This window comes from Helicoverpa zea, chromosome 8, assembly GCF_022581195.2.
Source record: "Helicoverpa zea isolate HzStark_Cry1AcR chromosome 8, ilHelZeax1.1, whole genome shotgun sequence".
In the NCBI taxonomy this organism is placed as follows: Eukaryota; Metazoa; Arthropoda; class Insecta; order Lepidoptera; family Noctuidae; genus Helicoverpa; species Helicoverpa zea.
This window is the reverse complement of record NC_061459.1, coordinates 1747981-1769771: the sequence shown is the minus strand read 5'-3', so window position 1 is coordinate 1769771 and position 21791 is coordinate 1747981. Positions and strand designations below refer to the sequence as shown.

General features: G+C 34.4%; 2 protein-coding genes across 2 annotated transcripts in view; both read left to right on the top strand.

Moving 5' to 3' along the window:
* Positions 1 to 21791, top strand: part of LOC124632547 (elongation of very long chain fatty acids protein 4-like) — a 45320-nt gene that overhangs the window by 12918 nt on the left and 10611 nt on the right. Inside the window, exons 2-4 of the mRNA XM_047167419.1 lie at positions 11452 to 11553; positions 14468 to 14736; positions 17892 to 18063. Of these exons, the coding sequence (XP_047023375.1) occupies positions 11472 to 11553; positions 14468 to 14736; positions 17892 to 18063 (523 nt within the window). The 5' untranslated portion in view covers positions 11452 to 11471. The remainder of the gene's footprint in view (positions 1 to 11451; positions 11554 to 14467; positions 14737 to 17891; positions 18064 to 21791) is intronic.
* LOC124632548 lies at positions 1131 to 2092 on the top strand. The gene has a single exon (XM_047167420.1). It carries the CDS (start codon positions 1332 to 1334, stop codon positions 2016 to 2018), a length of 687 nt encoding a protein of 228 aa, XP_047023376.1. The 5' UTR covers positions 1131 to 1331; the 3' UTR covers positions 2019 to 2092.

Genomic DNA, 21791 nt, shown 5'->3' with positions numbered 1-21791 from the left:
GGAACGCATTCTCTGAATGGCCGAACTATAATCGATTGATTTGGACGAAATATGGTACGGATATAGATTGAAACCCAGAAAAGGATATGGAAAACTTTTTATCAGATTAAGCTAAGTACTTAGACCCTGTGAAAGTGGGTGAAGCAGTGTGTAGCACCTAGATTTATTTTCAGACCTAAATCTATTCATCCATTAGTACCAAAATAACTAGTATCAAATAAAAAAAAACAGTTTTTCTGGTACAACCACTAAATTGGGTAAATAAAGCTTATACCGTTTACGAGAAAATAGCCCACGTAATCGCCCACTGGGACATATAAAGCCAAAACTTTATCTATTTCTTCATACATTCTAGAAAAATCCAACAGCAAATTGGGCTTATAAGAAACCAATTGACGGCCTATTAAGCCTACAACACACTGTAGACTTTTAGTCGGCCGATAGTTTTATTGGACTTATAAATCAGTATGAAGATGAATAGTAGTACGCATATTACAAAGATCAGGTATTTAGCTGGTGTCTATACTTACCGTCTGAAAATTAGAATCAAAATTTTCTTTATTTTTTTATAATCATCGGGTCAACTGTCGGCCGACTGTTTGAGGGTAGGCTACATGTTGGTGTTTATTTATTACAATCCTCTTCTAAAGCTAAATACTTCCCACATCCAGTTACAAAATAGCCTAACCTTTGCAAGGCTTTCTATGTATATTTTTTAATTAAAATCGGATCAGTGTGATCCCGACAGACAGGCCGAATTACTTTCGTATGTACAATAGCAGTAGGTATAGGGAATAATAAGCTTTCAACCTTGAATTATAAGGGAATAATAACTGGCCTAATTCTAAGAACTAAAGGTACAATAGAATTATTATATGCCAATATTATATCAACATGGATATCGTATATTATATTCTATGGATTGATCAAAGGATCTAAGGATTAGCTGTCAATATATTCGTCCGTATTAGTTAGTATGGCCACAATCACCTATAATCCTTACTAATACTATTACAAAAGAGAAAATAACTGCCAAGACTACTGAATCGATAAAAAGTATACTCAGATAATATTATATCTTTTTTTTGGGGGTAGGTGTCCAAAAAGTCAAAACGTTTCTCAGATTCTCTGAGCCTTTTAAATTAATATTTAATAGTATTTATAAGTTTTTTTTAGAAATTATTACTGTCTCAGTTTGCTAATACTCACAGTAGTAAATGTAATAATTGAGCACACATTTATTCACCACCTGCCACATCACCAAACAACAATTAATCAAGAGCACTAAATTATTTCACAATCACAAAGCACAGTAATTGAAGTGTTCAAGAATGTCACAGCTTTCGGAGATATTATCTGTTCAAAGGAGTCTTGAGGAGAACTTCACCCGGAAGATGGATGAACTTGGTGCACAAATTCAGGCTGCAGGACCCGCTAAAGATACTGTGGCTAAGATTGCAGAGGAGTTCCGGGCATTTAGAGAGCTCATCTACAGTGTCCTTGGATTGCTCAGAAAACAAATTGCCGAGTGTCTTCTGCATATTGATGGCCTGGAGATGAGGCACCGAAGGAAGGCTCTAATTTTCCAAGGAGTTCCTGAAGCAGACACTGAGGACTGTACTGCCACAATATTGAGCATACTCAATGGTAAATTGGGTCTCAAAGACATTGCAGTTCCAAGTATAAAATTGGCACATCGGCTCGGCAGTCCCGGTAAGGATCATCCAAGGCCAATCCTTGTGAGGTTTTCTGGATTAGATGTCAAGACAGCAGTATGGAAGGCGAAGACTGGCTTGAAGGGGACCAAAATCTCAGTGAAGGAATTCTTGACTAAGACCAGGCAGTCCATCTTCACCAAGGCCAGGCAGCACTTCGGTATGCGATCATGTTGGTCGCAGGACGGTGTGATTGTCGTCAGGACTTCAGATGGGACCCGGCATAGGATTTCTTCATTGGAAGAACTGATACCGCTTCTGGAGAAGTACCCGGTGAAGTCTAATGCATCCTCGACTGATTGATCTGAAAACACTTGTGCATTAGGTATGTGACGACTGGCATTTCTCAATATGTAATTATCATATTTATACTCACGTTTTCCACAATTTTCTTCACAGTGGATGTTTAGATCTACTTTCCTTTGGATTATTTTGTTATTTTAGTTAGTGTAATGTTACTTCGTGTATCTCTTGTTGTTTAAGTTCACTTATTTTATTCTAATCTTAGTTTACCCTCTAGAAAATAAATATTATTCGTTCCTATTTTGTTAAATCTCAAATCCTTTTAGAATGTCAAACTAAGTAATGTCAGATATGTCATGTGTCAAACATGCATAGTCACACTTTAATGGAATGACAAGACGCACATAAATAGTTTTATCTGTTTGCTTTTCATATGCTTTTCATATACTAATAATGTAACCCATTAGTGTATCATTTTTTTTTTGTGTTTTATGTGTGTGTTTTTTTTTTTTTTTTTTTTGCTATTTTCGTGTCAGTTTTTATTTTATTTACTGTTTTGCTGTTAACGTTTTTTTGTTGTTTTATTCATTGTTTATTGGTGTTCGCTGGCGGGTGGTGTTGGAATAGTTAAAAAAGTAAATTTATTTCTTATTTAGTTTTAGTTTTATATAGGTACTTATAAATATTTGTTTTATATATCATTTGCCATTTATGAATTCTGATAGTGATAGTTTCCATTCTGCTAATGAATCCTTGGATGTTGGTGATAACGATGATAGTTTCTGCTCATTACCTGATACCCTCGGTGATACTTTGAGAGCACAATTCCAACAAATAAATAATTTTTTCAATGTATGTCACATCAATGCTCAGAGTATCCCGAGTCACTACAGTGAACTCGTTGTGACTTTTAGTAATATTAATGTTCACGCCATCCTGATTTCTGAGAGCTGGCTTAAACCAGATCTCTTGTCCACCTCGTACTCTCTTCCTGGCTTCGTTCTTATTCGGAATGATCGGCTTGCGAGAAGAGGGGGTGGCGTGGCAATTTACCTTCGATCAGATTTTCCTTATAGGATTTTGGCTCGCTCTTCTGGTCCTCTACCAAGTGCTGAATATCTCTTTCTAGAGGTTTCAGTGAAGGGTGCCAAAGCTGTCGTTGGTGTTGTCTACTGCCCCCCTTCTGTCGATTACTTCACTGATTTTGAATCGGTTTTAGAATCGCTGGGTTCAGAGTATGCACATTACATTATCATGGGTGATTTGAACACAAACCTCCTTGCTCCTAATTCTCCTCGTACCCGTAAACTCCTGCACCTTGTACAATCGTCCAGCTTAATTGTACTTCCTCTCCAGGCTACTCATCGATCCACGGTCGGTAATGATTCCTGGCTGGATGTAATGATCATTTCCAATCAATCCCTTGTTTCCTCTCACGGTCAATATCTTGCTCCTGGCTTCTCTCATCACGACCTCATTTTCCTTTCCTATATCCTGAAACCTCCCAAGCCCAAGACTAAGGTTCTGCATAGGCGGTGCTTCGCACGCATGGATGTAGATCGGTTGCTTGAGGACGCATTTAAAATTGATTGGACACCTTTGATGACAGCTGATTCCGTTAATGACAAGGTCACAATATTTAACAACTTTGTGAACAAGCTGTACGATGTCCATGCACCAGTTAAAAAGGTAAGGGTAAAACGGCCACCAGCACCTTGGATGACCAGTCTTATCAAGATTGCCATGCGCAGGAGGAACCGGGCGTTTCGCAAGTTTAAAAGGGAACGTACGGATGAAAACTGGGCTTTATATAAGGCTGCTAGGAATCGGTGTAATTTGATGATACGCAACGCTAAACGCCGCCATATACTAAACAATGTCTCATCATCGACCTCTGCCGATATCTGGAAGTTTCTAGGGACTCTGGGTATTGGCAAATCGCGTCATTTAGACCTACCTAGTTCTATATCTTTAGATGCTTTAAACAGTCTTTTCAGCACATCTTCTGATTTGGATTATTTAACCAAACAGGATACTCTAAATTTCATATCACGTCTAACGCGTCCTAATATAAATCCTTTTCATTTTCAGCCAGTCGATGAGGGAGAGATCAGAAAAATTATCCTCTCCATTAAATCAAAAGCGATGGGATGTGATAACATCAGTCGGCAAATGATTGTTACCATCCTTGTCCCGATCCTGCCTGTTATCACCCACATTGTCAACTACTCCTTCTTCTCTAGAACTTTCCCCTTGCTTTGGAGAAAAGCGTACGTACGTCCTCTTCCCAAAATTTCTAGTCCCACTCTCCCCAGTCATTTCCGTCCTATCTCTATTCTTCCCTTTTTGTCCAAAGTGCTTGAGGCTTGTGCTCATAAGCAATTTGCGCGTTTTATTCATGTAAACAAACTCATGAGCCCACTACAATCTGGGTTTAGGCCGGGCCACAGCACTTCCTCTGCCCTCCTTAAAGTGACTGGCGATATTAGACGTGCTACGGAAGACGCTAACCTAACAGTGCTGGTTCTAGTCGACTTTTCGAATGCATTCAATACCGTCAGTCATGACATCCTGTTATCTATCCTATCCCATTTTATGGTCTCTTCTGAATCAATAGACTGGTTTTCCTCTTATCTTCGGGATCGTCAGCAGTCTGTTCGGGTGGATGAAGGCTCATCAACTTGGTGTACTTTGAATGCTGGCGTTCCACAAGGCGGCATACTCTCACCTCTTCTATTCTCGATATTTATAAATCTACTCACTCTCGAGCTTCAGTGTTCGTATCATCTTTATGCTGATGACTTGCAGCTTTATCGACACACCAAAGCTACGGACTTGATTAATACGCTTGATCTAATTAATTCTGATCTAGAAGTAGTGAAAAATTGGTCTGACAGGTTTGGGGTGGAGGTTAACCCTACCAAATGTCAAGCCATTATTATTGGGAGCTCGAGAACTATGAGCAAAGTTGATAGTGTTGGCTTGCCACCTTTAGCTTTTAACGGCATCAACATTCTGTACAGTTGCACTGTGAAAAATCTTGGCCTACACATTGACTCCACGCTAAACTGGCAATCACAGGTTGCAGCTGTCAGTCAGAAAGTTACTAGCACGCTACGGTTCCTCTATCGCTTGAAAAATTTTCTCCCTTTCAATGTTAAGGCGACGCTTATGCAAACCTTAATCTTTCCCATAATTGACTATGGTGATGTTTGCTACTATGACCTGAATGCAGATCTGCTCAATAAACTTGACCGGCTTCTCAACAATTGCATTCGATTCGTTTTTAATCTCCGCAAGTACGATCATGTGTCAGCGTATCGAGCGCAACTTAAATGGCTACCGATAAGACAACGACGTGTGATGAGGGCTTTAACTACTCTTTTTTCTATACTATTTACCCCATCTTCACCTTCATACTTAACCTCCCACTTTCAGTTTGTGTGTTCACAGCACAATAAAAATCTCCGCTCCTCTAATAATCGTCTTCTTCACTGCCCTGCTCACCGTTCAGATATTATTCATTCTTCCTTCTTTGTTAAGTCTATTCTTCTCTGGAATGAGCTACCGCTGGAGATCAGGATGGTCAACAGTCGTTATTCCTTCAAAAAGAAATTACGCGACCACATCCATACGAAATTGGCAGAGTCGCAACTGTAGACAGTTTTTTTTTTGGTGTTTTTTTCTTATTTTTTTTTACTTTATTTTATTGTTGTTAATTTGTTTCTTGGCCTCTCTTGGCAAATGTAATATTGTATGTATTGTAGTATGTATGTATTGTAGTATGTATGTATTTAAGTATGTATGTATACTGTATATTTATTATTATTCATATATTGTAAATATATATATATATTTTTGTGTTCTTTGTTGACAATATTTTTAACAAAAACTTTGCACCTACCACAGCTTTTTCTCCACCACCCAAAGGTAGACTGGCAGAAAACGCCTATGGCGTTAAGTCCGCCTTGTACGAAATGTGCAGAAGCATTAAATAAATAAATAAATAAATAAATAATAATATATCCACATATCTAGAACCTGAGAAAATTCATTTTTTCGCCGTTGGTAGGAAGTGGTTCTCCTGGGACGTGGATAATACTGCGGGGAACAGCTAGTACCTAAGTATTATAAAATTAGAATTGATTATGTCAATTTAGATAGAATTTCCAGTGGAAAAAGTTGCTTAGAAACAGTGAAGTAGATACTGACATCATATTACACATCTTGAAATTATAACACAATATTATCACTTCGGAATACCAAAGAACGTATAAAAACTATGAAATATATTTGAATAATACTACAGGCTTTCCAGGATTTTATTAAAGCTTCTCGTAAAATAATAGTGGCAATTGTTTATGTTAGCGGAACTTTTCACAATAACCTTCAGCGAAAATTCAGGAAAATAATCTATTATTCTAGAAAATATTACGAGTAACCTGTAGGATTTTCGTACAAAAAATCACGTTAAAAGTTATTCCAATTTCGTCCTTATAGGCAACAGGTGCACTCACCTTTACGCAATATTGGACGACATTTAATATTACAAGGTTCTATTCCCAATTTCTTCATATATATCAATCCGTCATTTAGAACATCCGACAATAGGACGTTGTCAAATTAATCTTTTTCTCTCTATACGGAGTACTTTGTCAATACGTGACTTACTAGAAACATTTCTGTGAGATGTCAAAAAGACTGTTTGAAAATAGAACGTATTCTTTGTGTTTTATGAAACATGTAGTCTTTTGTCTCGGAGACAAATATGTAGGTTTGAATTTGGAAAAGTCACGAACTTCATTGAGTAGACAGTACATAACTAATTTTAGGTCGATATGGGCCTACGCCTTTTTAGATGAAGGGTACATTTAGGTACTTATTTTTGAAGTGCTTAAACTCCCGTATCGACCTAATAAATGCTTTCGATTTAGTTGTTCCTCATCACAAACAATGTAGGTTTTATTTAGTCCGGATAAAATTTAAACCCGCTTTTTGCCTAAGTTCTTTGGCAAGGTATTAACTTTCTATGTACAAATAAAAACATTTGAATAGGTTCAGTAGTTTGGCGTGAGATCCAGACTGATAGACTGAGTTAATATCCCATTTATAATATTACTAGGGATAGGGATGCTAATATACCTATGTAAAGTTACAAGCACAATATACTTCGCAGCATATCTGCGAATTTAATCCATAAAGGTTGGTCTGAATAGAAAATATCTTTCAGGTTGAATGCATTCTATTTTCAGAATATAGAACATGGATGCATTCGCGTCATAAATGTCAATGCTTCTTAGGTGCTCAATATAAAGTACCTGCATTTATACTTCAAATGTGATAGAGCCGATCCCTATTTTATGCAGTTATTATAAGTATTCGATTCACTTTCCCAACTTACGAGAAAAAAAATATGCCGATTTAGTTAGCTGTATCTATAAAAGAAATCATAATTAAATTTAGCTAAATTAAATTAAATTCCTTTGAAAACCAGAAATCATCTAGCACTAACTATTTTCTCAAATATATTGGGGTCGGCTTCTAGCCTAAACGGATGCAGCAGAGTAAGAGTGTTTTACAAGGAACGACTGCCTTCTGACCTCCTCAACCCAGTTACACGGGCAATCCAATACCCGTAGGTAAGACTGGTTGTCAGACCAGTAATGTAGTATTTTAAAGTATTTATTTAAAGTCCCTTTGAAAAGGTCAAAGTATTAACTTAAATATGAAACAATCGATCAATCCGATACAATCAATGCAGCTTTCTTTTAAAATATTTTCCTCATAAAGTGCGTCAACATTCGGTAACCTACAAACGAAACTGGTTGACATGATATGATGGTCAAAACTGCGTTTACATAATGTTATGGGTCTGTAACCAGCTTTAACTTACGACTTTTTAATTTGTCTAAGAGTAGGTACACTGCAGAGTAATCGGTCGGCCGACAATTTAGTCGCGCGTCTTCGAAAGTACGGGAGAGATGAGAGAGAAGAGAAGAGATGTATGGGAGTGCGTATATAACAAAGATCAGTAAAAATCTTGATACCACTTTAAGTTTTCAGTCGGTCTGATACCAGCTAAATGCCTGATTTTTGTAAAGTGCGTAGGTGCTATCATTCACCTTTATACTAATTTATGAGTAAAAACTCACTACTGGCCGACTAAAAGTTTGCGGTGTGTGGTAACAGTGTGTAAGATCGTTAAAATGTATGTCAGTTTATGAAGGCAGGGAACTAGTTCTTATTGAATATTCATTTTAAAATAATAACGGTTCTTTTAGTATTATTACTTAATAGATTTATTGCATCTGTTTGTCTATTTACGACTTAAAAAACTACTGAATGGATTTTCTTACGGTTATCACTGATACGTATTTTATTCATGAGAATTATCTTAGTATAATTTGTGGGTGTGGGTTCGATTCCAGGTCAGGCAAGTACCAATGCATCTTTTCTAAGTTTGTATGTACTTTCTAAGTATATCTTAGACACCAATGGCTGATAAAAAGGTGAAGGAAAACATCTTGAGGAAACCTGGACTATAGTCTGAAATCACCAACCCGCATTGAGCAAGCGTGGTGATTAATGCTCAATCCATCTCCGTGTGAGAGGAGGCCTGTGCCCAGCAGTGGGACGATAAAAAGGCTGTAACAGTAACAATTTATTCACGTTCGGAGCCGCGGCCGATTGCTAGTTCTTTTCTTATTGATACAAGATGAAAATAAAAATATACCAAACAAAAGCCTGATTATTACGTCTACTAATTAGTACGTAAGTAGGTGTTTTCTTATTTATGTAACGAATGTATTTCCGCACTAACAAATAAAGAAAACGAGCAATATTCCGTTGTTGAATAAATATCAGACATTTTATTGACACGGATAAACAGGAGTTTATACTATAGTGGTATAATAATAAAAACAGAAAACATAAATAAAATATAACAAAAGACCGATCTTGTTACGATAATTGGCTGTCTTATATTCTTTTTGAAGAACACTATTTATTTATTCAGACATGCTTTCATAGATAAATCTTTTGTATATGTATTTGTGAAGATTATATTGTCTCTCACAAAGCATTCGTTGATGAGTCAATCAATCATAAAAAATACTTTCTAAGAGTCACCTGACAAAACAGTATATTATTTTATTGAAATTATTCTAATCTCACATCTTACCAGTTTCTGAAAGCTGAAAAAACAAAAGATACACGACGTTCCCTCAATAGAATGTCTCAACTTGGTCTCAACCACGGAGGAAGGAAAGATAGCGGAGATGCCATAAGGAAGGTAGAATTAACGCAGCGTTCGGGTATCTTATCAATTAAAAACCAATCTGTCAAATATTGGTCTTGAGTGATTGGTGATATTATTTTGAAAATAATGGGCAGGTTCTAAGAAAGGCATGTAAGGGGTGGAGCTAGTAACGTTCCTCGTCCCCCGAGCACCCGCATTTTAGGAGATTTTGCGTTATAATATCTCCGCTAGTGATTTTGTTCTCCATGGTCTCAACTTTTACGTAGGTACGGAAAAGAAAAATATTTTCATATCGTATTCCGATGTTTTTACAGCGAAGTGGAGAAAAATGCTGAAGTATTTTTTCGCCCGTCGTGTAAGCTCCGGGAACTTTGTAAGCGCAAATATTGTCATAAAATTGGTTTCATTTGCATTTTTGTTTCTTTCATTAAAATATAGCAATGTTTGACATATTCACAAATCTGAGAAATTCGGCTTTTCCTGGTATCCGTCTCGTTTCTGTAATGAAATTGAAAACATTTCAATTAATATAAGTTTTTTCTATCATTGTGTTTCATGAAATATAATGTTACGTAAAATATTATATTACTTTAAAGTCTGATTGCTCAAGAAAATTATTCCTCATAGTAAATGTGACCTAGAATAAGATGTAGGGTTGCCTAAGACCTTGTTATTACCACTTTTAGTAATAGTGTACCTGGGACATCCTTACATAAAGTTGTTCATAGTTGTTCAACCTCTATAACCATTGTGTTTTGTAATGGATGAAAATAAAGAACACTTTATGTTTTCATCCTTGAAGTTCTTTTATTTGCCTTTTCACGATTTTTTAAGTCAGGTTTTACTATGGTAAACAAAGCCTAGTTTATAGTTTTAAAAAGATCCGGTTTAATGTGTCATAACTTCACCTCATTTTCAACTTGACCGAATTTCATTTCTTTTTATGTTTAATCTTTATTTTAGGTACTTTTGGATTCAGTTACAGAGTCTAGAAAAAGGAATATATTTTCGGAATTAAGTCCACATTTTTATTATGTAAATGCTTTGTACTAATATAACTTTCATAAATGTCTAAGGAATGACATCTGGACTAATTTCAGAAACAATATTGGAGGCAACTTTATTTGTTTTATATTAAAAATGTTCTGTTACTAACTCATTCTTGTCTGAAAACAATTTTTAGGTCTCGGAGTGGTTTGAAACAAAGGAGTTATATTAGTACAGTTCACGCCAAATAACTTCGAACTTCTGAATTTAGCTATTTGACTTCTAGAGTATTTTTTTCGTACAGATATTGTCAAAAAGCTTTACTTTCTATGTTATGAAATGACCACGCCATTTTTTGTTTTGATATAGGCTGAAAAATGTGTTTGTTTGTTTCAATTTTGTTTGTTCTTAATTCCAAAAATTGCTGTAAGAGATTGTTTTTAACGGTAACACCGCCCATTTTGTCACCTAAACTTTTTTATCATTTGGTACACAAAATAAAGAATACACCTAACTATCTAAAATGAAATAAAATCTACGAAGTTTCCAACAAATTAAACAGTAATAATATCCCACTTAATAATATTTATTAGACTCTAGAGCATGCTTCGGTCAATTGAGGTATTCGTAAATGCAGGGCAAGTATCACCACACAACTGGTATATAAACATAGTTAACACACCTATAAATGCTAACACACGATTCTACCTTAATCAAAGCTTGAATGTACTATCATATAAATGAGATCTATTGTTATTCACAATCATGCTTCAGCCTCCCCGGGATAATTACTAGGTTTCCACATTTATGCGTAAAAGATGAATAGTGAAGTATTTACCGGCAATATGATGTTTATTAACAACTAAAATATACTCACCTATTAACGAGAATATATAAAGAAATGTATGAAAGAGGTATTTAAATTAAAACTTATACTAAGAAAACATGATATTATATGAAAAGTTTATGAAATTCTAAGAGTGTTTTAAACGTGTTATGAAAAATTTGAATTCTGGCAATATTATAACTTGTAGATACCATTTAGTTTGTTTCATATTTCATTTACAGTGAATTAGAATCACCTTAAATAAAATAAAATTGAACCCCACTAAACAAACAAAGCATTTTAGATAAAAGTGTTTATTTCTACAGAGTATGTATGTTATAAAAGTTAATTTTAGTAGTTTTCATTTCTATATGTTTTTTTACGTACACGTATAACTAAAATTTCACTTTATTTTGTTTCAGATAGTCTTCAATAGAACAAAATGGCGGACATAATAATGAATTCGACACAAAGCGTGCTGAAAGAAACCTACGACTACTATCTATGGACGTTATCATTGTCAGGTAAGATATTAACAAACTTACTCATTACACTAATATATAGTATAAACAATTCTATTTATTCAATCGTAATAAGTATCTTTGGCAGTCATTACGCATAGTCAAAGCTAGGATATGGGATAATACAGGACATAAAGCTTTATTTTTTACGTACGAGTATTCATACAGGCCTTATTAAAAATTCACTAGGTACTCAATACGGGTAACAATCTATTTTATTGTTGTATCAATTACAATTACCCTTTGGCGATTTCTGAATGTCGTAAAATTAGTAGATTTATTTCTTCTTTGTACAATAATTCGTATCCTGAAATCCATTTCTGATGACGACCTCTGTGGCGCAAAGGTCACCAAGCCGGACTGCCGAATCTGAGGTCCCGGGTTCGATTCCCGGTTCGATCGACATTTGTGTGATGAGCATGCTTGTTGGTCGTGGTCTGGGTGTTATAAATATGTATATATGTAGCTATATGTAGTTTATCAGTTGTGTTAGCACCCATAACACAAGTTAATTAATAACTTAGCGTGGGGCTAACCGACCGTGTGTGAAAAAGGTGTCCCGACATTATTTATTTATTATTTATTTATTTCTGATGAATAATTTTTTTTTTTTAGGAATATATGTTATTGAGCATCCAAATTAACTAAGTTACGTAAGGCACGTGTATTATCAGTATTATGCCGAAAAACCGTAATTTTGCTTTTTCCCGTCACATCGGAAATTAGCTAAGTTCAAGGACTGAATTATACAAGTCAGACGGTGATATTTTCCTTCGAATAATAATTTCTAATTCAAGTACAAACACATTTTTTTAACTTCATAACGTACGTGCTTCTTGTTAGTTATGTTAGAACTGCCATTTAACCATGATACACAGAGAACTTGATAGTTACTGAAAGACATTCGATGATTTCTCACAAAAAAAAAAACGGTAGCAACGCTTATCGCGGCCGTATAGAGCTACCAGCTTTTACCTAAAAAATATATAAATATTTTATAGCGTCATAGAAAGACACACATTGCGGTCAAACGTATCAATATCATGTCTTATGGAGTCTGGGTTTAAAAAGGACTCAGTAACTTAAAAATAATCAAAATATATCTTTAATGTTGATATAATGAAAATGTGCTTGAATCATTTTCGTGATCAGACACCGCGTAGACAAAATATTTATTGGCTGAACTATTTTCATTTTTTCATCGTAAAAAATCTGTATTGCTGATGCGATTTATTGGTTTAAAAATAAATATGACGCTTCATTTATTTGGTGTTGTAAAGAAATATTACATGAAATGTTCGCTCTATTTCATTGGGACGCAGTTATGTGTGAAATAAAAGAGATAAAAAATAGTTTCATGTAATTCAGTTGTGCAATGAGGTTCTATAATGTTTTTGGATTAATTAAATGGTCATAAGAGTACCACTCACTGAAAACTTTTCGTCGGCCGACAACTTGTTTGGGTTCATAAATCAGTATGAAGATGAATCGTGCCACCTTTATCACTTGCGTTGCAAAAACGTAGTCTCAGGTAGTGGTGGACTGAACCAAATTTCTAATGAGGATCTACGCACTAAATTCTTGAAAACATATATACAAACTGAAATACAAAGAATAAATAAAAATTGTGTGCATTTTGTAATTTACGAGTTCATTGGCATTCAAAGATATTCATGTTAATGTCATTGCATGATGATATTTGACACTATCTCCGACAAAGACAATAGTAATAATATTCTAGCTTTTATTACAAACTCACTCGTGTTGAACAACTTCTAACTTTATATGTGACTAGCCGTTTTGCCGTGGTTTCACCTGCGTCTCGTAAGAACTACTGCCCACACAGGGATAAAATAAGGCCTATGTTACATGAAATAATTGGAGTTTTCTGTGTTTTTTTTTTTTCAAATCGATCAAGTACTTTTTTAGTTTATCCATTACAAACAAAATACAATTATTTCCACTTATAATAATTTGTATAGATTGGAGTTATATTTGTTTACGTTTGTCAGTTAATTTATGCTAGTAAGTTCGTAGTTTGTTAAGTGAGCTCAGAATAATATGATATATAAAGGATCTTGATGGCTGAAGTGACCGCAACCGTGTTCCAAAATCGCTTTGTGGATTTTAGATACTCTCGCAAAGCAGTCCGGAGTCTGGAAGTTGGCGGTGTTAAAACCCGTGTCTAGGCACGTAAATCCGCCTTCCGCTAAACTATTCAGCTACAGTATTTGTAACAATTATTACACGACCATCAGGCAAATTTGAGAGAAGTCTGAACAGGGTCAGAGATAGTTATAATTAGACCTGAATCTCGCTCGACAAGAGAAGATTGTATAATTTCAATCAGGTGATAGTTTAACTTGTGCAAAATATACAGCATATCTTTTATTTGCTGTAGTAGCAAGCTGCTTCTTTGGGAGGTAAACCCGCAGCAAACCGATGTTAGATAAATAAAATCCAATACATCATGGATTTTCAATACATTCGCGATTGCAGTTTTATGATCATCCGTGGATTGTAATAGGAATGACTAATGTAACATGAATAGTAATAGGACGGCAATGTTCAAAATAGACTATCTTGACTGACACGCGATTTGATAACATGACGTTAGGTTTATGAAGCTTTGTTGCGTTGTTTATACAAAACATATAAATCAAGGTGTTTTTTCTGAATTATGATTTTTTTAGTTACGGCTGAAATACTTTATTTTCATATTTACTTTAATTTCTGCGACAGTAAGAGTAATAAACCTTTTAAAAATCTAGCCCTAAATACGTATGTAGGTATATACATTATTATATCTTACCGTTATTTTACTCTCAAAAAAATTGCTATGTACCTAATACTACAAAACAATATTGTAATAAGGCCTGAGTATTAAAATTTTTAACAATAAATAATTTTGTTACAGACAACAGAACGAAAGGCTGGCCTCTAGTCGACTCCCCAGCTCCGACGGTCTTCTACACCCTTTTATACCTCTTCATTGTCTGGATTGGACCAAAGATTATGAAGAACAGACGACCCTTCCAACTGACGTGGCTATTAGTGCCCTATAACTTGGCCATGGCTGGCTTAAACGCGTATATTGCGTTGAGACTGTTAACAGCATCGTTTAGACTCCGATACAGTTATATTTGTGAGCCGTGTAGGCAGAAATATGATCCGGATGAATTGCAAGTAAGTTGTTATAGATCTTTGTAAGGTTAGAATTTTATAGCTTATAGCTACGTTTTGGTAAGATGGAAATACTTTCACAAATATTTTTGTGGGTTTTATTTTACTGCTTGAGATCTGTGTCATTTCATTTCTTTACTCATTAAATTGTTATTAAAGCTAAAACGTTAACCAGTTAAATTCCAAAGCTGCTCGAGAAAAACGAGGAGATTTTAACATTTTGATGTCAAAAACATGGAAGGTGGCCAATTTGGAACTGTCAAATAAAGTTTATCAAGTTAGCCAAACAGTAAAGTTTATTGTGTTTGGCCCATTTATTTCTTGTGGAAGTAATACAGTTTTGTTTTTAAAAACCAAAACTATAACATTTGTTTATTATTTTTTATTTTTAAGTTTCATGCTATTAAATCGTATTAGTAATCATTCATTTTCAATTAAAACACATTATTTGCAGTTTTACGGATATTCTCCAAGTGTTCATTGAGCCAGTTCATTCAACTTCATAAAAGCCAGTTTTACCATTTCAAACAAGTGATTTTATACAGCTGAAAATCATTCATAAACATGAAAACCTATTAAATCGACACAGAAGGTTTACAAAGGACTTTTTTACAAAGACCAGGCGATCGGTACTTTATGGAAATTTTATTCAACGGAGGAAAACCTTTAACTGCAGGTCAACCGTTATTTAATACCGTTTTTACCTATATTTCTTTGTTACTCAAAGGAATAAATATTTATGACGTAATGTATACTAGACCATTGTAAAGTCCAAGTGGAGGTTTCAATAAACGATTCATCTGTGTATTTGCTTACTGGAGATAGAATTTTGACCCCATACAAATACCTGATCTCTGTATAGTGCATCATCATCCTCCGAGCCTTTTTCCCAAACTATGTTGGGGTCGGCTTCCAGTCTAACCGGATTCAGCTGAGTACCAGTGCTTTACAAGAAGCGACTGCCTATCTGACCTCCTCAACCCAGTTACCCGGGCAACCCGATACCCCTTGGTTAGACTGGTGTCAGACTTACTGGCTTCTGACTACCCGTAACGACTGCCAGCGATGTTCAATGACAGCCGGGACCTACAGTTTAACGTGCCATCCGAAACACAGTCATCTCTGTATAGTGCATACTCTCATGTATTTATCAAGCGCCCGATCAAAATCCGACTAAAAAGTCCTACAGTGACACTTATTATCCGGGTATTCGTAGGGTTTCCCTCGGGATGCGGGGGAAACCGCTGGCGGAAACTAGTTCTATAATAAGTAGCTCTAAGATGCTTCACGGCACTTCTTCTTCATTATAAGGAAAGTGAACCATATCTCACTGTACGTATGCGAAGCATTCTTATAAGGGGTAATAAATACGCTGTTCCTGTTACGTAAATATTAATTGTTATGTATGATACGTGAAGATAATGATATAGGTTTTTGACGACTATGACTAACTGTATTGATTCATATATATTACTACTTATTTTATAAATGCAAAAGTCCTATCCAATTTTATCTGAGTTAACCTGAAAAAGGTTCTTTTATACAGTTTTTTAACGAATGGAACTGATTGAAACATCTAGTAAAGAATACAAATACTAAACAATGTTCCTATCTAAGACTTAAGTATAACATAAACGAAAACAATTCTTTCAGAAATCGGAACAAACAAAACGATTAAATGAATTGCAGTAACGTTAACAAATCACTCAACTCAGAGTTGAAAATTATCTCGAGACACTGAGAGTATCGGAATAGCTCAAATGTTTAAAATAACTTGTTCAAAGTATTTCCAATTTACTTGTAACACGAAAATGTTAAGCAAATACAGCATTTTACTTAGCGATGTATCCGTTAAATTGTATTTTAAAATTTCATGGTGACGCTGACTTTACTCTGTTTCGGGAAAACGGTTTTGACGATTTTAGACGAAGATTATTTTCAGAGGCGGGTGAAAATGTTCTTCTTATATAAACTATCCTGCAAGTTAATTATTTTAAATGAAGATTTTCGTGTTTCAAAAATATTATAGTTAGATACACATGTAATTAATTTAGTGTGGTGCACATTTATGTATCAAATTATAATTCAAACTACAAACTTAATATCGCAATGTTAGTTTACTTTTAATTTTCTTGTTTATTTTTTACACTTGTTTAATATAAGTAAGTTTGCTTGTAAGTACGAAAAACAATTCAAAGCAAATATTGGTAGGATTTAAATTTTAAATTAATATAAGCATATCTTAGAGCAACCATCTTGATGAGCAGTGACTCGAATTCATAATGTTTTGTTTTCACTTATTTTATTTTATTTAGAATAATTAGGTATCACGTGTAATGAATTTTAACTGGCTTAGTAAATAATTAGTTATGTCATATTAACAAATAGGCCTGATATATGTTGCTTACAAATGAAAAAAAAAAGAAAAAAGAATGAGAAGATTACATTGCAATGTTAGTGTACTTCTGAAAACCGGCTCGATTTCAGTTTACTTATTAAATACAGTCAACCTTTTTCTTACGTATTGTTAAGCATTAGAACTGCTTCAACGCTTATTCATGCTCAAATAAATGACTATCTCAAGTAGATCCTTTTAAAAACTTTAACCCTTGCAATAGGTACCTAATTTCACTTTGCACTCGGCCTGATTTTCAGAAAATTCTTGCTGATATATTAAATTGCTTATCTATAGAGGTATTTAGACAAGTTCAGAGAATAACATTGCATAATGTTACAATACAATTCCATTTAAATGTACCTCTTAAATACATCTTTGAGAGTTCTCACTGCTCTTCTAGTTTATCTATAAGTATAATTGTTGGTCTTCATAAGTGCAGTTGAATTTATTTCAAGCCACTCATCTTATTCTTGAAGGACTATAACCCTTAAGAACACTAATCGGCAGTTTTAGGCTTTTTCTACCCTAAGTAGGTACTTACTCGTGGACCCAGTTGCACCATTCAACTATGATAACAGAACTGTAACTGTAAGCGTATACTTGTGGCCTATTGGTCAAATCGGCAATTTGACAATTGAAAATGGATCATTTGTCGTTAAAGTTAAAATGGCGCATCCCACTTTAAATGTTATGCCACCAAGTAATAATGAACTCTAGCTCTTTCAAAATAAGGTTCAAAATTCAACTATTTACTTTGCAGATAGCAGACGCCGTATGGTGGTATTACTTCTCGAAGCTTCTAGAATTCTGCGACACTTTCTTCTTCATATTGAGGAAGAAAGATGAACAGCTGACCTTCCTACATGTCTACCATCACTCTACGATGTTCAGCTTCTGGTGGATTGGCATCAAATGGGTGCCTAGTGGATCTAGTGAGTATTTTTGTAACTGATATAAATTGTACTTAGAATAGTTGTGATTATATTTTAACCACGGATTAAAATAATCAGTCGTCTAGCTATATGTTTATCATCATGTCATCATCTGTCTAGCCAATTTCCAGTAAGACTGGGGTCAGATTTCATTGTAATGGGATGTAGCTAAGTATCTACCAATGTTTTAAATGGAGTAACAAGATGTTAAACAGCTTAGCAGTAAAAGTGTTACAAAGAAACAAACTCGCAATCACATAATAATTCACACATTTAAATGAATTGCTGAAAGAATACATAATAATTATGTGTGTTGAATAAACCGTTTTATGGTGCTAGGTTGTAAAGACCATATTTAATGATCTCATACACACTCATAGAATAAAGTTTCTTTCAAATTGGACGTTTCTTGTCAGTGCGGTTGCTATGCAGAAACGGTGCGTTTGTCGTACGGCCCAAGGACATCGTCCGTCAATTGTTTGATTCTGATCTAGACACACGGCAGTGTGTCCGCCAAGTTCGAGCAAAAAAGCGACACACCGGCCGTGGGTTATATTACACGAACCATTTCGGGCCAAATTCGACCCCCCTATAACTCAAAATCTATTTTATTTACACATTTCAAATTTCTAGTATCTGTTGAGACCCCCTCACTTATCTAAAATACAAAATTTCATTAATATACCTATTGTAGGTCTTGAGATATTGACGTCAGAAAATCGCTATTTTTACTATACACTCACTGACTGACTCACTCATCAAAAACCTAGACCACTTCCAATGGTCGTATTGACTTGAAATTTGGCATGGAGGTAGGTCTTTATGTCAAGGTAAAGGGAAAAATCTGAAAATGGCCAAGTGTGAGTCGGTTTCAAAATAATGAAGGTGTGTATAATAATGAAGGTGAATACCCAGTGTAAAATACCCCTAAGGAACTAAAACGAACTAAATTTATCTATATTTATATAATATACCTTCGAATGGTCGTACCGATCTGAAATTCGTTACAAAGGTTTGTATTTAGTCAAAGTAAAAATCTGAAAACGGCCAAGTGTGAGTCACTTTCGAAAATAACGAATGTGTAACTTTGATCCACGAACATAATATATGATAACATGTCATGTCAGTCAGTTGGTAAATCTAGTCCATTTAGTTAATCTAGTTCATTTCTTTGTAAGAAGCATAGTGCATATTCAAAAATCTGAAAGATAGTATAAATGAGACATTTCCTTAACTAACTTAATCATAAGAAAAAAATAAAATAAACAACCTTACAAAAATAAATGAAATCCCACCCAAAACAAAAATGTGAAAGGCTGCCAAGTTCGATAATATGGAAATCCTTCGCCTATAAAAGAAGTGAGATCTGAATAAGTACCAAGTTCCATACACATACCTCAGTTAAAAATAGTTACTTTTTAATAATGTTACTTGGCAAGTTTTAATAGAAAATTAAATACTTGATTCATTGCGTTTAGTAGGTTTATAAGAAGGTGTGTGAAAACTTGCCAAATAACATCATTAAAAAGTAACTATTTTTAACTGAGGTATGTGTATGGAACTTGGTACTTATTCAGATCTCACTTCTTTTATAGGCGAAGGATTTCCATATTATCGAACTTGGCAGCCTTTCACATTTTTGTTTTGGGTGGGTTGGTGTTTTTCCTGGAAGCTCAAAGGACAATGGGCGATTCCGGGCCAAATGTCCACCACGAACGAGACCTATATGGCTAGATAGCCCGTTAAATATAGAACATTTTTTGTTATGAAAGTAAAAAAAAATATAATGCCAGAAAAAAGTTATGGCAAAATCAAATAAAATATTTTATAGATTTTTTCAATTACTTTTTTTCGTTATGTTCGATTTTCGTACTTTCTGTAACTTCTGACCAAATAGAATTGTTCATTATTAGAGAGAAGACACCACCAGTTACATCGAACTTTCTTAGATCCAGGCACCACTGAGTATATTCAAGCACTTCTGGCGCCTCAATTGGTTAGTGATTCGAACATCCATCGGGCAAAAAAATATGGGCTGTTGTGTCAAATGTGTCTTACTCATCTTAGTTTAAGGTAAAGTGCGGCAATGGAAGTGGAATAAAATAAAAAATAATAAAGATAACGTACAAAAACTACCGAAAATTAAGAATACATTTTTGGCTATAACTTTTTTTTGGCATTGTTTTTTTTTTACTTTCTTAGTAAAAGTTACTCTAAATTAAGCGGACTTTTTAATTATATAGGTCTCGTTCGTGGTGGACATTTGGACCAAACTTCATACATTCTTGCCCAATCTCCTTTTATTGGAAAAATAAATGTAAGCCAATTCTTGATTACATAAAAATGGTTATAGGCTTATTTTTTATCTGGAAAATAACTGTTCAATATTATATCCCTATAAATTTAACTATTAAGAGAGAGTAAAGATTCTCATCAAAATCTGGTTATTGAACAAGCCGGTATTGCCAATTACGTCCCTTCGCCGTTTTTGGTAGTACCTATATTGGTGAAACAATCAATTGTAGAAAGCTGGGTTGGTAGAACCGGCAATAAATTTTAAAGTACCTATGTGAGTATTTATGGAAGACAAGTAATTTTATGTTTCGTATGGTAGGTAGGTACTTTATGTAGGTACTTGAAACTTGAGGTAGGTTATAATTAATAACTCATGTAAAATAAAAACGAAAGTTTGAACATAGCAATTAGGTACTTTACTGACGTAACGTACAAAAAAAACACAAAAACTCACCGAATATATATAAAAAAAATATATATATATAAAAATACGTATTAATCAGGGAAATAAGCTTGTGTTTAAAGCAAATAAACAAGCTATTCAAGTGTCTACGAACTTTTTATACTCAACAATCATTTTATTTTCAAAAATGCGCTCCTAAAAATCCCCGCAGGAAGTTATTATTACCTAATGTACCGATAATAATTTATGCCAACTGAAAAACTAAAAGGAAGTGTACCCAAACTTGTAATAAAAAAGCAATTTGTCGCCAGATTTTTTCAACGACTTTCTTTCAAAGAGAAACTTGAGGAAAACGAAATTTTTTGAAACAAAATTGCGACTTCGTAACATGATTTACTACAACTTTATTTACGTTCGTTCGTACATACTTTCTTGCTTTTGACACACACTTTTTTTTGCTTTTAAACTTTTTTTCAAAAATCATAGAGAGACGCTCGTTTCATTACATTTGTGAAATCATAATGATTTTTTGTTTTTTTGACCTCTAGCCAAAGGCGTAAAATTTACCGCCGGGCCAAACACACCTTCTGAAACACTGACGTCGGACATTATGAAATAAAACATAACCTTGATCGGATTATATCATACGCAAAAATTCCAATATTTGTTAAGGCTTACTTTTCATTGTTATATCAATAGAGAATGTCAATATTAGTCTTATAAATATTTAATTCTCATAACTCAATACAGCATAATATATGTAATGAGGTAAATAGACAAACATCTTAGACATAATATTTATTTGTACAAGAATCAATACGTCTTACTCTGGAACAGTATTAAAATGTTAATTTTATGTAAGCAATAGCTTTTCCTAGATTTAGGAAATAAAGTACGGGTATCAATAAATCCAGGTCTTAACATTTATCACGATACTCAGCCATTTCACGAAATACGGTACTACTTTTATAGCGTCCATTTAACTACAAAGGCTTATTTACTGTATACCTATCAGTTGTACTGGTAAAAT